The sequence below is a fragment of the Mesoplodon bidens genome (assembly GCF_964165515.1).
Source record: "Mesoplodon bidens genome assembly, chromosome: 2".
Lineage (NCBI taxonomy): Eukaryota > Metazoa > Chordata > Mammalia > Artiodactyla > Ziphiidae > Mesoplodon > Mesoplodon bidens.
The window spans coordinates 54,976,057-54,991,667 of NC_138177.1; the positions used below are offsets into that span (position 1 = coordinate 54,976,057).

General features: G+C 42.3%; 1 protein-coding gene across 1 annotated transcript in view; it reads left to right on the forward strand.

The window, feature by feature from the left end:
* The window catches only part of HHAT (hedgehog acyltransferase), a 378,452-nt gene that overhangs the window by 136,573 nt on the left and 226,268 nt on the right, over window positions 1–15,611 (forward strand). The window contains exon 8 of the mRNA XM_081223558.1: window positions 12,826–12,976. Coding sequence (XP_081079684.1) covers window positions 12,826–12,976 — 151 coding nt within the window. The remainder of the gene's footprint in view (window positions 1–12,825; window positions 12,977–15,611) is intronic.

The following is a 15,611-nucleotide window of genomic DNA, read 5'->3' on the forward strand; positions in this document are numbered from 1 at the left end:
GTGAATGAACAGCAGCAGAAAGGTAACCTTACTTTCCCCAGGAAAATTGCTGTTTACACTTTGATGTATGTTTTTAAACATGGAGAAAGGGAATAGGGTGTGGATTTTTTAACTTAGAACTTCTCAAACTTGACTGAACATAACTTCCCAGGACTTGTTCTGCCTTCAGATTTCAGGGCTCTGACCCAAACCTACTGAACCAGAATCTGTCATGGAGGGGCCTGGGAATCTCTGTGATTACCTGTTATCCTAGATGATTCTTAGGACCAAATCAACTTGACAAACGTTGTTATTGATGAAGATCGCAGTGGGGCATCTTCCTATATGGAGACATGCTTCTTCATGGGCTGCCAGTTCCCAGTGATTCAGGGACTGATAAGCAGGTTCATTATTCCACCTCATGGCATTCTCTCCCTTCTCCTTCCTGTAACTGGCCTCTCCATTTTACCCTTTTCAGACTTTCTGTGCTCACAGTGTGAGAAGGAGGTGGAATTGTGCTGGTATTAGTCCATTTTGCTCACTATCCCCTGCAGATGTATTTGGTTGGTGGGTAAACAGGAAGTTGAATATTTCTGGCTAAAATTCAGTGTTCTGGTGGGGGCTCTTAATGTCTCCCATTTTAAAAGTACATACTTTGGAAAAATAAAAGCATAAGCATATAATTAACCCCCAAATATTCATCACTCAGGTTCAACAATTATCAACTCATAGCTATTTTTTCTTTCATCTGTACTCTCTCCGATACTACTGTTTGGAAGCAAATCCCAGATGTCTTATCACTATACATAAACATTTCAGTAGTATCTCTAAAAGATAATAACTCTCATTTTCTTTTCTTTCATTCTTTTTTAAAAAGACTTTATTTTGTTTTTACAGTAGTTTCAGGTTCACAGCAAAATTGAGAGGAAGGTACAGAGATTTCCTATATTCCTCCTGTTCCCCCTGCCTGCCCACTGTAAACATCCCCTATCAGAGAGGGTACATCAGCTAAAATTGATGAACCTACATTGATACATCATTATCACCCAAAGTCCATAGTTTACAATAAGGGTTCACTCTTGGTGTTGTACATTCTAGGGCTTTGGACAAATGTACGATGACATGTATCCTCATTTTCTTTTGAACATCAGAATCTTATAAGAAGACAAAATATGGCAACCTGAAACTGTACCTGAATTTGAGTTTAGGAGTTTAGGATTAAGGAGGACAAAGGCAGTAACTTATGGCTTTTCTTTAAAAGACCCCCAAAAGATCACATTTCTTGAGTTCCTTATTGAATAGTGTTTCACCATGGTAAATCCATGGTAAATCCAGGTATATGAGGTTATGGGGATAAAAGAGAGTTTGAGAAGGGATTTGAGAGTGATTGAAGGGGTGGGGTGGTGAAAATAATTGCAAGTGAGTTGTTCTTACCTCATAGGTAAAGATATAATGAAGCTCTGCGGAATGTACATTAGAGTCTTTTGAAATCTTAACTGTTCACTGGTTGGACTTTAGAGCCCCATCTCCTAAATACATGTAGTTTTGTAACTCATTGTTTAAGCACTAGCTGTTGTTGAAATAATGTCTGCGCACCTACCTAAATGCTAATGAAATGCTAACAAAGCCATCCATTGACTTTTTCTCCTACAACATCACAATGAAGGAAGAGGGATCAGATGTTTGACATCTCATGTCTGTCTTGAAAACTAGGGGCACAAACATATGTCAGATAGCGTAAGAGTCCCTTCGTTTTTTCACCCTTTGGAGGCGTTAAATATGCCAAGGTTTGTTAAGATACAACAGAAAATTTTTATAAATTCTCTCCTTGGATTAGAATCCTGAGGTTATTTAAAATTAATACAGTGTGAGCCCATAGCTACACTGGGATTTACTACTGTGGGACTTGACTGTTCAATTACAGGTGCTCCGTGTGGTGGGAGGATAATTTCATGGTGCATGCTTGCAGAATGGGAGAGATGCCTGCTCCATGCGGGGTCATAAAGGGTAGCAAGTTGCACCACAGTTATTTAAAACACTAACTATCCCTTGCCCTCCCTTTCCCTCCCCAGTATCCCTGAGAATACTGTGATCTTTGTTGATCCCTACCTAACCCATTATTGTGCTCAGGGAGCTTAGTGTACAGCTAACTTCTTAGATAACATAAAATAGGCGTATTTTTCTTTTAAGCATAGTTGATATATGGAAATCTAAATTTGTTGGATACTTTGGGGAGGCAGCTATTTGCTTCCTAAAGGGATTTTGTGGGTTCTTGAGGATTTGCAATAGAATACTTTAATGAGTAGTTAATTTCCAATTATTTCTGTACATAGATTTTACAGACCACCTCTTCTGGGCAAAGTGAGTTACACTGAAGCATCAAAATTCAAACAATAATCTACACCTGATCTCTACCTGCAGATTTGCTTTTTAGAGTTTTCAGGTCACTCAGCCCCGTGTAAATCTCCCTCCTTTTCCCACATAACTTCATTAAGTCTTACATAGCTGTGTGTGTAGTATTACTTTGTTTCTGCTGCGTGGGTTCTTCTTCCCTCACAGTTTTTGGATGGGGAGGGGCCTTTGCAGACTTACATAAACTCTTAATTCAGCATGTCTATTCTGTTACATGACAATAGTCATTTTTAAAAAAGATTTTAAATTTATGTTACCATTTAAAAATGCTTCTGGAACACTTTGATTTTACTTTAAGATATATTTTGTGATGTATTTAATATTTTTATTGAACAGCTATAATTTGATATTAAGTGTGATTTATTGTGGCTTATAGCCTTTTCCCTAAAGATGTTAACAATTTATAATTAAAGAGGATGGGAAAATAGGATTTAATATTCTATCCAGATAACTTTTTTTTCCCCTAGCAACATACCTTTTCTTTGAAGAGAGGCACTTTGGTGCTTTAAACTCTAACAAGAAGAAAGTTTTGAAAACTAGATTTCGCATTAATTAGTATGCCCAAAGATTAAGCATTTTGGAAGGTAAACTTTCTGAGTTTCTGAGTTAATAACTACTTATTTTGATGCTATGAGGCTCAGAATTCTCAAATCTGTGAATCCAGAGTTGCTCACCACAGCACATTTGTTTTTTGCATATCTTTACCTACTGTGTGTTCCTTGAGGCTGGCTTCCTGAGGATCTTTAGAGCTTGGTCCCTGCCTGTTTTTTTCTGCTTGGAATACCTCCTTCAACTCCCTTTAGCAGCTCGCTTGTTGTCCTGTCATCTGGTCTACCTCACACAGACTCTGTTCCGAGTCTGGTCTCAGAGTTGTATGTGAATCTAGTAAATGTGGTGACTTGGAAGCAGCAGATCCAGATTCAAGTCCTGACTCTGCTACTTTAGTGTGTGATCTTAAGAAGCTTTGTAACCTTTTTTTGTGCCCAAGTTCCTGTCTATAAAATGTGGGTCGTAATAATACCCATGCCCACAGAGGGGTATGTTGTGAGAATTAAAAATGATGATGCATACTGCTCGATATATATAGAGAGCAAGTGCTTAATAATCAGTAGCTGCTGCTATTATGCCAGAATGTATTCTCAGAAACTAGTTTGTTGGTAAACTTGTCCTGGCAGTGAGACTATATTTTATACACACACACACACACACACTCTTGAGATATTTCAAAAGTCATTAAAAATAGAGTGAGTATGTGTTTATCCATCACTTAGTTTAAAAAGTAAAGTATTACCAACATAGTTGAAGCCCCGTGGAGACCCCTCCTGATTGCCTTTCCCTTCCTCCTTCTAAATGGTAACCACTATCCCGAGTTTGGTGATTTTTGCTCTCATGTGTTTCTTTACACTTTCACTAAGTATGTGACTATTGTTTTAAATGGCTGTTGGCAACTAATAGGGCATGTGGCAAATGAAGTAGAGTTGTTTGAGGAGCCTCATGTAAAGGATGTGGTGGGTCCTGTCCTCACAGTCGTAGGGAGAGAAGAAGGGCAGAGCTCTGACTTACGCCCTGTCAGGAGAGCCCAGGCCTTGGTCCCCTTGCTTGGCTGCTGCCTCGCCCCCCACCGGAATGGGGACCCACCTGAGGACTACAGCCTGGCCTCTCTGTCCTCTGCTGTACGTCACTTAGAAAGAAATTGTGTGGCCAGAAAGTTACATCTCCAGGATCACTCTTGAACAACTTGAGTGTGTTCTTGTTTCATTTCACCCTCTTGGCTCACCTCTAGTTTGGGGGTTTGGGCACTTTGATTACCATTCCTCTAGCCTCTCCAACTCATTGCCTTTTTTTTTTTTTTTTGACTCCTCCCAGCTCCTTGATTTGGCATTAATTGCACTGAATACTCAGTATTTGCATTTCTAAGAAGCAGCCTTCTCTGAACTGCTCACGGGGGAGATGCAGCCTGGGTGCTGGGACCACCGTCCCTCCTTTTTGAGCCCTGGAGGGTCAACTGCTGGGCGTGGGTGACCTTATCATCTACATGTACAGCCAGTTGTTTAGACCATATTATTACTATAGTATGAGCAGGGAATCTTGTGATACAAACCATGCCCCGGTAGATAAATGACAGGTATTCACGTTAGTTAGAGATTCAGCTCAGGATGATGTAGTGGATGAGTCTGAACTCATTACTGGGTTCCAGCTGGTTTCTCCTTCAGTAGGTCAGTTATCCTGTTGAGCCCAGAAGGTGGGACACTGACTCCTACCTGGTGAAGCTGCAGGTTCAACTTCTAAATCCATAGGTTTAGGTTGAAACTACAGAATTTGCTGTAGTTACTTATTGAATCTCTTTTATCTCCTTGGCCTCGGCAGGCTGGACAAGGTTCATGAGCTCCGTCAGCGGCATCTCTCACCAGCACGCCGTTCTTTCCTTCCTGACTTCAGTGCTTGCTCTTCTGGAGCTCCTGGTAGCAATTCCTCAGTTTTATTATCTCGTGCCCTTCCCCCATCAATCACGTTTACTGACTTGGTTTTCTCGGCACCAATCCATCCTCTCCTCCTGACAAAGAGTGTTATATAACCACTGCGAGGCAATAGCTATCTCTTCTTTAGTGTCTCTGTGGGAACCTGTGAAATCATGGTAATTCTGACCACTGGTGTTGACCTTCCCAAGATGTGAGCTCCCCTTCCTCCTGATACTCCCAGCGGGAAGGGAAGAATTGCCAATTCTATCATGGCACTACTTCTATTTAGGTTGTGGTTCCTGATCTGTATTCTTACTGACTAATCTTTATACTTCTAGTACTTACCCTGATCTTATATAGGAAAGGTTTTTTTTTTTTTTATTATTGTGGTAAGAATACTTAACATGAGATCTATGCTCTTACCACATTTTTAGGTGTAAAATACGGTATTGTTCACTGTAGGCATGAAAATTCTTATAAAGAACTTTATGTGTGAGGAAACTTTTATAAAATATCTAGGCTTCCTAATCCGAACAGATAATCACAGAATGGTTCACAAAATCTAGAATAGGTTAGATGTAGGCAAGATGAAAGTGACTGGAGTCATTTGACTTGGAGCAGGAAAGGTCCAGGGTTGAGGTCAGGGTATGGACTGAGGCAGGAGCCTAGGACAGGCTGGAGATGGGAGTATAGTGGTGGGTCAGGGTGGCACAAGCTGGTGAGGACAGATACGACAGTATGATAGTACAGAGACAACATGCCTTCTGAAGCGGAGTGAAGCTGGAGCCAGTGCCTTTCACTGACTGTTGGCATCCCAAGGACAGGGCTCAGGCATGCAAAGATGGCACTCTGCAGCAGGCCAGCAGAGCCAAGGGACGTCTCTTTTCAATCCTCGGCAAACTGTGGCATAAGATATGACTTGACCCATTCTCTGGTTAGTGAAGGCTTTTCACTAGAGGGAGAGGTCATTGATTTTGGAAACAAGAGACCTGGGTTTTAAGATCCAGTGTTGATGACCCCTGAGACTGGAGGAGGTCATAATTCTTACAAATGTTTGTTTTTTTAAACCTGACAATGGGAGTAATACTTATGACCCAGGGTTGAATAAAAAATAGCAGTGGGTTAATATACATGAAAGTACATTTATTTTTTTCAGTGCATTTCTTCATTCAGCAAATACCCATTGGTCATATCCATGCTGTGTCAGACACTGCTTGGGGCTAAGGGGATGAAGGTGGAGAGGACAGCTGTGGCCCCTGCCCCATAGAGCTTACAGTGACCGGACTTCACAGAAAGCTGTCCCACGTTATGTACTTGCCAGGAAGCATGTGACTGTTTTGGCTGGAGCTTTTGGGAAGACTTTGTGAAATAATGGCCTTAGGTGGGGCCTTAAAGAAGGATACAGTTTCAGCAGACAAAATGGAGAGGGGAAGACCTTTAGGCAGAGGAATGAGTGAGCAAAGAGAGAGTGAAGGGTGCGATTGGGTAAAATGAGTAGTTCCAGGGAGGAAAAGTGAGTTGGGCCTGGCTCACTTTCCCCTTCACACCTACCCCCCGCCTCCCCAATATGAAATTCTTCAGCTACTTGTTTGAGGACCAGAGCTGAGAGGAGGGGGGAAAGCCAAATGGGAGCCCATCACCAGCTGCTTTAGATCAGTTCAAATTATGGTGAGGTCATATCAAATGCAGAGAGTATGGAGGGCTGGGTAGGTAGGGGTGTCAATGGAGGAAGGGCTGAACTCAAGGGAACCCCAACATTTGGGGCTTTTTCTCAGTCCCCATTCTCCTAGAACTCTTTGTGGAATTAATCTCCTTCTGTCTCGAAAGTCTACTCTGTTTCTGGTTTTGAGGGAGAGAAAGCCTCATTCTCTTTGGACAAGTTGAGTTTGAGGCCCTTCCAGTTGGAGGTGGCCCACAGGTGGTAGAATTCACTGCACATTCAGTCACTTGGAGGCAATAGCAAGCATAGACCTAGGACTTCTGTTTCTGTCTCCCTTTCCTGGCTTTGTTCTTGATGCTGGGAGGTCCCAGACCCACAGAGGATTCTTTTATTTGGTGGCAGGTCTGAACTTCAATAGTGACTTCATCCTCAGAATAGAGGATTAAGATTTTAGAATATCAGTATACTTCCCAGAAAAACCCTGATACAAATAGTTTTCACACTACAGAGTGAATTATCAATTTAGTTACTTTTCAAGGAAACATTTATTAAGCTTTAATTATAGGTCACATATTAGGTGCTGGGAATACAAGAGGCATAAGATATAATTCCTGATCTTGAAAAGCTTGTGGTCTTGCAGAATGGGTACAACTGTGGTCTGGTGTGATAATCACAGCACAAACCATAGAACAAAGTATGATGACAGCCTGGAGAGAGCCGGGGGGCTGCATAGCTCACCCCCTTACCTTCAAGTTTTTGCTCAAATATGAGGACCACCCTGACTCCCCTTTTAGAAAATAGCAGCACCTGCCACCTCTGCATTCTGAGTTCCCCTACCCTGCTCAACAATTTTTATTTCTTTTTCCATTGCATTTATCACCCTCTGTCCCAGTTGGCTGTGGCTGAATAACAAACAATCCCCAAACTTAGTTGAAAACAGTGATTTCCTCTCCCTCACTGTTCCGTTGGTTGACAGGACTTGGTTGGGTAGTTCTTGCTTGGGGTCTCTCCTGTGGTTGCTGCCAGATATCAGCTTGTGCTGCAGGCATCTGAAGGTTCTACTGGGCAGGCCATCGAAGGTGGCTCCTCACATGGTTGGCAATTGAGGCTGAGTTGGTTGGGAGCTCAGCGGGTGCTGTCCTCTAGAGCATCTTCATGTGGCCTCTCTACGTGGCTCAGGCATCTCGCAGCCTGGCAGCTGGATCCAAGAGTGAGCATTCCAAAGGGCAGGAAGCAGAAGATGCCAGGCCAATGACAGGCTACACTTGGAGTTGGAACAGCATCACTTTTTTTCTGAATCTCTTGGTCCTCGGATCTGTCCAGATTTACTTTTGACGGGGGGAGTGGCAAGATTACATTACAGAAGGGCATGTGGGATGGAAGATATCATTGCAGCCACTGTTGGGGAATATGTTCTGCCATGCTTCCTTAGTATCCATATAGAATTTATTTATTTTTATGTCTGTTTTTTGTTGAGTCCTGTTAGGATGTAAGCCCCATGAAGGCAGGAATGTCCATTGATGTATACCAAGCATCTACACCATACTAGGCACGTAATAATTACAACGAATAGTTTTAAGTGTTCTAACAAATGTGTCTAAGTCACTGTGTTCAGATTGTTCTAGAGGTGAGGATTTTAATCCCACTCCTGATTTACATTATTTTCTGTCACTTTTAACACACTGTATACTCTATAAAGCAGGGATCTCATGTCTTTATTCAACACTGTATGGCTCAGTATCTGGTAAGCAGTTGGTGCTCAATTATTATATGTTGAATTAATGCAAAGTAAGTTATTTATTGATTCCGCTTGAAACGTAGGGAAGTTAAGAAGAGGGCATATTGGAATTGGGGCCTGAAGGATAAATGGGATTTTGCCAGGAAACTGTGGGATAGGGCATAAAGGCAGAAGAAAACACCAAGTGCTAAGGGGAGAGATAAATGGAACTGTAATGAAACTGACCTGTGAGCTCCCTGAAGCCTGGGTCCCCACCTGGTCTGACCACTAGTCTACTTCCCATAGCAACTAACTTGTGATTCGGTGGTCAGGTGCTCGGGACATGCTTGTTGAATGAATGAGTGTAACGTATGAACTCATCTATGACTTTTTTGGGAGGAAGATGTTGGGTTAGGCAAAAACCAGTCATAACTCCTGCTAGTAAGAAGATCTTTTAAATATAATCCTGGCAAAAATGTTTTAAAGTATTAAAAAAATAGCTAAATTTTGTATTTTTAAATATACTGAAAGTGAGTTCAATTTATGTATGTCAAATAACTTTCAATCAGAGTAGAGTCACTTGTATTCTTTTTTTTGAATTTTTATTGGAATATAGTTGATTTACAGTGTTGTATTAGTTTCTGCTGTACAGCAAAGTGAATCAGTTATACATATACATACATCCACTCTTTTTAGATTCTTTTCCCATATGGGTCATTACAGAGTATTGAGTAGAGTTCCCTGTGCTATACAGTAGGTCCTTCTTAATTATCTACTTTATATATGTCAATCCCAATCTCCCAGTTTATTCCTCCTCCCCCCTTTCCCCCCGGTAACCATAAGTTTGTTTTTTTTACATTTGTGACTCTATTTCTGTTTTGTAAATAAGTACATTTGTACCATTTTTTAGATTCCACATATAAGTGATATCATATGATATTTTTCTTTCTTATGTTGCTTTCCAGCATATCATATTCCTAGTGGGAGATTGTTAATCCTTAGGGTTAGCCCTGAAACCTTGGGCCAAATCTTAAAAGGGAAAGACTAATCTTCAGGTCAAGGGGAAAGAAGAATAAACCATGCGTCCTTCATAGGGATGATGGAAATCAACAGCAAGAGAGCAGAATTGTTAAACTCATGGTATAAACACACTTTTTTTCAGAAAGACTAAACAATACAGAAATCACAATTATAATGTTTTAACAACCACTATGCATCGTTTCTTTTTCTATAAGCTTATGAACCAGTTACTAAAATGTCAAGGAAAAAGTTAAGCCTTTTGTATCTTAATCCATAAAAAAATACTCAGTATCAGGTAAATGGGGCACTTGTTTCATATTGATAAATATGTGGATTTTTGTGCTTTCCATCCATATTGGGGGAAAAAAATCCCCAGTTATGTTACCTTCAATTAGATCTAGCCACAGAGTTCTACTAAATACCTGTACAAAATTAACCCTTTCCTTAGCCTAGTTCCATATGAAAGTACTAACAAATGGTGACGATTGTATGCAAATGGTGATTCATAAGAATGTAGATTCAGTTATGGATTTTAATTCATATGCCTCATATATAACAGCTGTACAAAAAAAAAGCCAAATTAAAGGCAGCATTTGAGACAAGGAACAGCCTGTTCTTTCTGATCCGGTATCTGTTAACAAGGAAAAGAAATCTCTGATGCTTCGTCTATAAAAGAGCTCTGGGTGGCCTTGACCATCCATGTACAGTCTTCCATAGGTCCTTTGATACCTTCAGTTCTTCAGGCTGATCACTGTCAACTCTGGAAGCTTTGTGCCTTTTAATTAGTCATTCTTACTTATGTCCTGCCTTTTGGTAGCTCTGGGACTTTTCTGACTAGAGCCTGGTGGTTCATTTTGAAATATTTTATAGGTTCCCTCACTGCCACCCCAGCCAATGGAACTGATTTCTCCATCATTCAGGGTAGTCCTGTGCCCCCCAGCAAATGCTTTTAAGATGGTATTGTTAGCATATATATCCATCTTCTTGATGAATTTGTATATACACACCCACACACACATATATATGTATTCACACACACACATGCACACACATCAGCCTTTTTCTTGTCTCTTATCAGATACATCCAAGAAGGCTACCATTAGATACCAGCCCTTCCAACAGATATGACTGTAGTCTGATTTCCAAAAAGAACCTGTCTGACCACTCCTGAGTGGGACTGAGACATGGTGATTCCTGGGGTTTGCTCCTTATAGGACATATGGCTGTTGAATTTGAACCACTGTTTGCCTTTGCCCAAATTGTATATTCAGAAAATGGCTTATGTGTTTCTTCTGGCACAGAGTTACTATTTATAGACACACATTCCATGGTAGTGATATTCTTTCAAAGATCCTCGTGTAACTTCAAGAGGACCAGATAGTAATATCTTCTGCTAGTACTTCTTTAAGGCTTAGCTATTTCCTTCAGACTATCCCATAGATAAGCTGGTCAGTGGCATCAGCCTGCCCTGCATTATTTCCCTGCACGCTGGGGAAGGTGAGTTTGGAGGTTGGACAGCATGTGGCCACTGGTCATCTACTCCAGGGTTTCCTCGTGCACTTTGCCCTTGGCCTTCTCCTTATGGGCACTGCCCTGGCAGACTCACTTCGCCTCCTCACCCTGCTGCTGAGGCCAGCAGTTTGCCCAGGTTTGTGGTGCCCTGTAGACCTATAGCCCAGATCCCCCATCCTCCTCTCAGGGTGAAGAGGTTGGAAGCAACTGGCCCAGAAGCCCACAGGGATGTGTCAATCAGTAGAGCATCCTGAGCTCCAGCTGGAGACATGGGTTGCCCTCAGAGGGCACAGGCGGAGGCCTGTGGTGCCAGAGTATGTGTCTCGGCCTCAGATCTCACCCTGTGCCCACACCCTGCATTCCTTTTGCTCCAGAAGGACACAGTTCTGGCCAAGAAGCTGCTGGTTCTTACAGCTTGGGGCCCTTATGTTTTTTTTTTTAATAGCTTTATTGTGATAGAGTTCACATATCATACAATCCATCCATTTAAAGTGTACAACTCAATGGCTCTTAGTATATCACAGGTATGTGCAAATATCACCACCACCAATTTTAGAACATTTTCATTACCTCAGAAAAAGCCCCTACCATTTAGCCACCACCCCCATAATCTTGCTCTCCAGCCCCTCAGTGCTAAGGAACTAGTAATCAACTTTCTGTCTCTATTTCTGCTTTTGTTTCCCTCTTCTGGACTTTCATTTGAATGGAATCATATAATATGTGGCCTTTTGTGGCTCACTTCACTTAGCATGTTGTTTTCAAGATTCTTGTTGCAGCATGTAACAGTACTTCATTTCTTTCTTTTTTTTAAATTTATTAATTTATTTTTGGCTGCATTGGGTCTTCATTGCTGTGCACGGCCTTTCCCTAGTTGCAGCGAGCGGGGGCTACTCTTTGTTGCGGTGCGTGGGCTTCTCATTGCAGTGGCTTCTCTTGTTGCGGAGCACGGGCTCTAGGTGCATGGGCTTCGGTAGTTGCAGCATGCGGGCTCAGTAGGTATGGCTCACGGGCTCTAGAGCTCAGGCTCAGTTGTTGTGGCACACGGGCTTAGTTGCTCCAGGGCATGTGGGATCTTCCTGGACTAAGGCTCGAACCCATGTCCTCTGCATTGGGAGGCGGATTATTAACCACTGCGCCACCAGGGAAGCCCTTCATTTCTTTTTATGGCTGAATAATTTTCTACCATATGGCTATACTATGTTTTATTTATCCATTCATCTGTCAATGGGCGTTTGGGTTATTTCCAACTTTTGGCTCTTGTGAATAATGCTGCTATGAACATTCAGGTACAAGTTGCTATGTGAACCCCTGTTTTCATTTCTCTTGGGTATATACCCAAGGGTGGAATTGCTGGGTCATATGGTGACTGTATGTTTAATCATTTAAGAACTGCCAAATGTTTTCTAAAGTGGCCGCATCAGGACTTCCCTGGCGGTCCAGTGGTTAAGACTCTGCACTTCCACTGCAGGGTGCATGGGTTTGATCCCTGGTCAGGGAACTAAGATCCCCCATGCTGTGTAGCATGGCCAAAAAGAAAAGTGACCACATCATTTTACATTACTACCAACAGTGTATGATGGTTCCAGTTTCTCCACGTCTTTGCCCCCTTGTTGATCTGACTTTATGCTTCTAACCACCCTAGTGGGTGTGAACTCACGTGAGGTTTTGAAAGGATTTGGGAAGGATTTTTCCTTTCTAATAGTTTTTAATGCCATATATATATATATATATATATATACACACACACATATATATATATATATATATATATATTTACATGTCTATGTGTTTTTAAAGTGTGTCCTTTTCTAGCATTTGTAAAAGCATGACTGTTAAGAGGCCCTGTTGCCTGTCACAATAATAAAGGAGATTTCAATATTTGTTAATCCCAAAATATCATTGCCCAGAACCGACATGGGAGACTTGTTAAATGTGTGAGTTGCGGGGAGGGGAGGGGAGTGGTCGGAGAAGCGGGAGCAGGTAGTGTGTTTCTGGAGCCTTGCATCTTTCCCAGGAGGTTGCTCCACTTCTTGTCGCTGTGTCTAACAGGTCCCTCTGTCTTTCAGGAGGACTGGCGTTGGCCCAGGTGCTCTTCTTCTATGTGAAGTACTTGGTGCTGTTTGGTGTCCCAGCTCTGCTCATGCGCCTGGATGGACTCACGCCACCGCCGCTCCCTCGCTGTGTGAGCACCATGTTCAGTTTCACGGGGATGTGGAGGTCAGTGGCTTGGTTTATTAAGGCCCTTCAGGGACATGCAGTGGGAGGACCCATGGCTTGGCCAGCTTCAAAGCGCCTGGGCCACCATCCTTTCTCTGCCCTTCACTCAAGCCGCATTTGTCACTTCGGTTTTGTTAATCTGTCTAACAGGATGACAATCCATGTTTTCTGAACCTCTCAAAAATATTGTCAGGCTACGAAAATTGTGAGGTAAGAAAGTTTCTTACCAAGTTTGTGTACAGATACACAAAGGGCTATGTCTAAAGCTGTTTTTTACTAACTTGGGACATGACATATATATATATATATATTTTTTTTAAGTTAATTAATTAACTTATTTATTTTTGGCTGCACTGGGTCTTTGTTGCTGCGCTCAGGCTTTCTTTAGTTGCAGTGAGCAGGTGCTACTCTTCGTTGTGGTGCGCAGGCCTCTCACTGCGGTGGCCTCTCCCGCTGCAGAGCACGGGCTCCGGGCTCACGGGCCTCAGTAGTTGTGGCTCGTGGGCTCCAGAGCGCAGGCCCAGAGGTCGTGGTGCACGGGCCTAGTTGCTCCGCGGCACGTGGCATCTTCCCAGACCAGGGCTCAAACTCGTGTCCTCTGCGTTGGCAGGCAGACTCATAACCACTGCGCCACCAGGGAAGCCCCCATGACGTATATTTTGATGATTTTATCGCTGTCTGCTTTTCTTGAAAATAACATCTTTGTATGTGGGACTGTGGATTAAAAAAATAGACTTAGGTTAATAGCACAGGCCAGGGCATTTACTAGCTCTCAGATCCAGGGCAACTTACTAAATCTAAGTTTCAGTTTTCTTATCTCTTACATGGTAATAATGATGGTAATGATAATAATAATTCTCATCTCTAAAAGCTGTTTTGAAGATTAAATAAGCTAATATGTACATTGAAAGCATCTGGCACATAGTAGGTGTTTACAAACGTTAGCTTTCATACTTATTTATTTATTTATTTGTTTGTTTATTTATTGGCTGTGTTGGGTCTTCATTGCTGCACGAGGGCTTTCTCTAGTTGCAGCGAGCAGGGGCTACTCTTCTTTGCGGTGCGTGGGCTTCTCATTGTGGTGGCTTCTCTTGTTGCGGAGCACAGGCTCTAAGTGTGCGGGCTTCAGTAGTTGCAGCATGTGGGCTCAGTGGTTGCGGAGCACAGGCTCTAGGTTGCACGGGTTTCAGTAGCTGTGGCTTGCGGGCTCTAGAGCGCAGGCTCAGTAGTTGCTGAGCAACTAAGCTCAGGGCTTAGTTGCTCCGAGGCATGTGGGATCATCCTGGACCCGGGATCGAACCTGTGTCCCCTGCATTGGCAGGTGGATTCTTAACCACTGCGCCACCAGGGAAGTTCCTATCCTTACATTATTCCTACACTCATGCACTTGGCTACACAGGTGCTTCTTCTGAGTTTTCTTAGTCTTCTTGATTTTGCCCCATAAACATATAGTTGCTCTAGAGTCTTTGTTCTAAAAGATCCCTCAGCTCCCCCTGCCATTTCTGATTGTTGTTCTCCAGATGGGCTTGCTTGCCACTGTGTTTTATTATCGCTTCCAGTGTGGAACAAGTGGCTGGCTGGCCTTTGCAATTGCAAAGCTAATGTAAGAACCTCAGGCTGGGGACTTGCACATCTGTGGGAGGCAATGCCTACATAAACTGTGCTCTTTAGAAGCCTCTGTTTGCCTCACCCGAGTCCTGGCCCTGCTCAGAAAATCCATCCTGGCTCATCCAGTCTTATATTTCGTCTCTGAGCTCAGTGAATATTGTTATATCTAATGATGCTGTTGGAAAGGGGGTAGACAGCATGCAACAAACATCCTGGTTTTCCATGGTAATTTATTATGGAGGCTGAATTGATCTAAGCCTCTTGTACACATTTTATTTTTGGTGTAGTTTGCTTCCTGGGATTAGAAATGTCATGTGATTATTGTAAGGAATGTCAAGTAATTGCTTTGATTTGTCTTTTTTTTTAACATCTTTATTGGAGTAAATTGCTTTACAATGGTGTATTAGTTTCTGCTTTATAACAAAGTGAATCAGTTATACATATACATATGTTCCCATATCTCTTCCTTCTTGCATCTCCCTCCCTCCCACCCTCCCTATCCCACCCCTCTAGGTGGTCACAAACCACTGAGCTGATCTCCGTGTGCTATGCGGCTGCTTCCCACTAGCTATCTGTTTTACATTTCATAGTGTATATATGTCCATGCCACTCTCTCACTTTGTCACAGCTTACCCTTCCCCATCCCCATATCCTCAAGTCCATTCTCTAGTAGGTCTGTGTCTTTATTCCCATCTTACCCCTAGGTTCTTCATGACTTTTTTTTTTCTTAGATTCCATATATATGTGTTAGCATACGGTATTTGTTTTTCTCTTTCTGACTTACTTTGCTCTGTATGACAGACTCTAGGTCCATCCACCTCACTACAAATAACTCAATTTTGTTTCTTTTTATGGCTGAGTAATATTCCATTGTATATATGTGCCACATCTTCCTTATCCATTCATCTGATGATGGACACTTAGGTTGCTTCCATCTCCTGGCTATTGTAAATAGAGCTGCAGTGAACATTTTGGTACATGACTCTTTTCGAATTATGGTTTTCTCAGGGTATATGCCCAGTAGTGG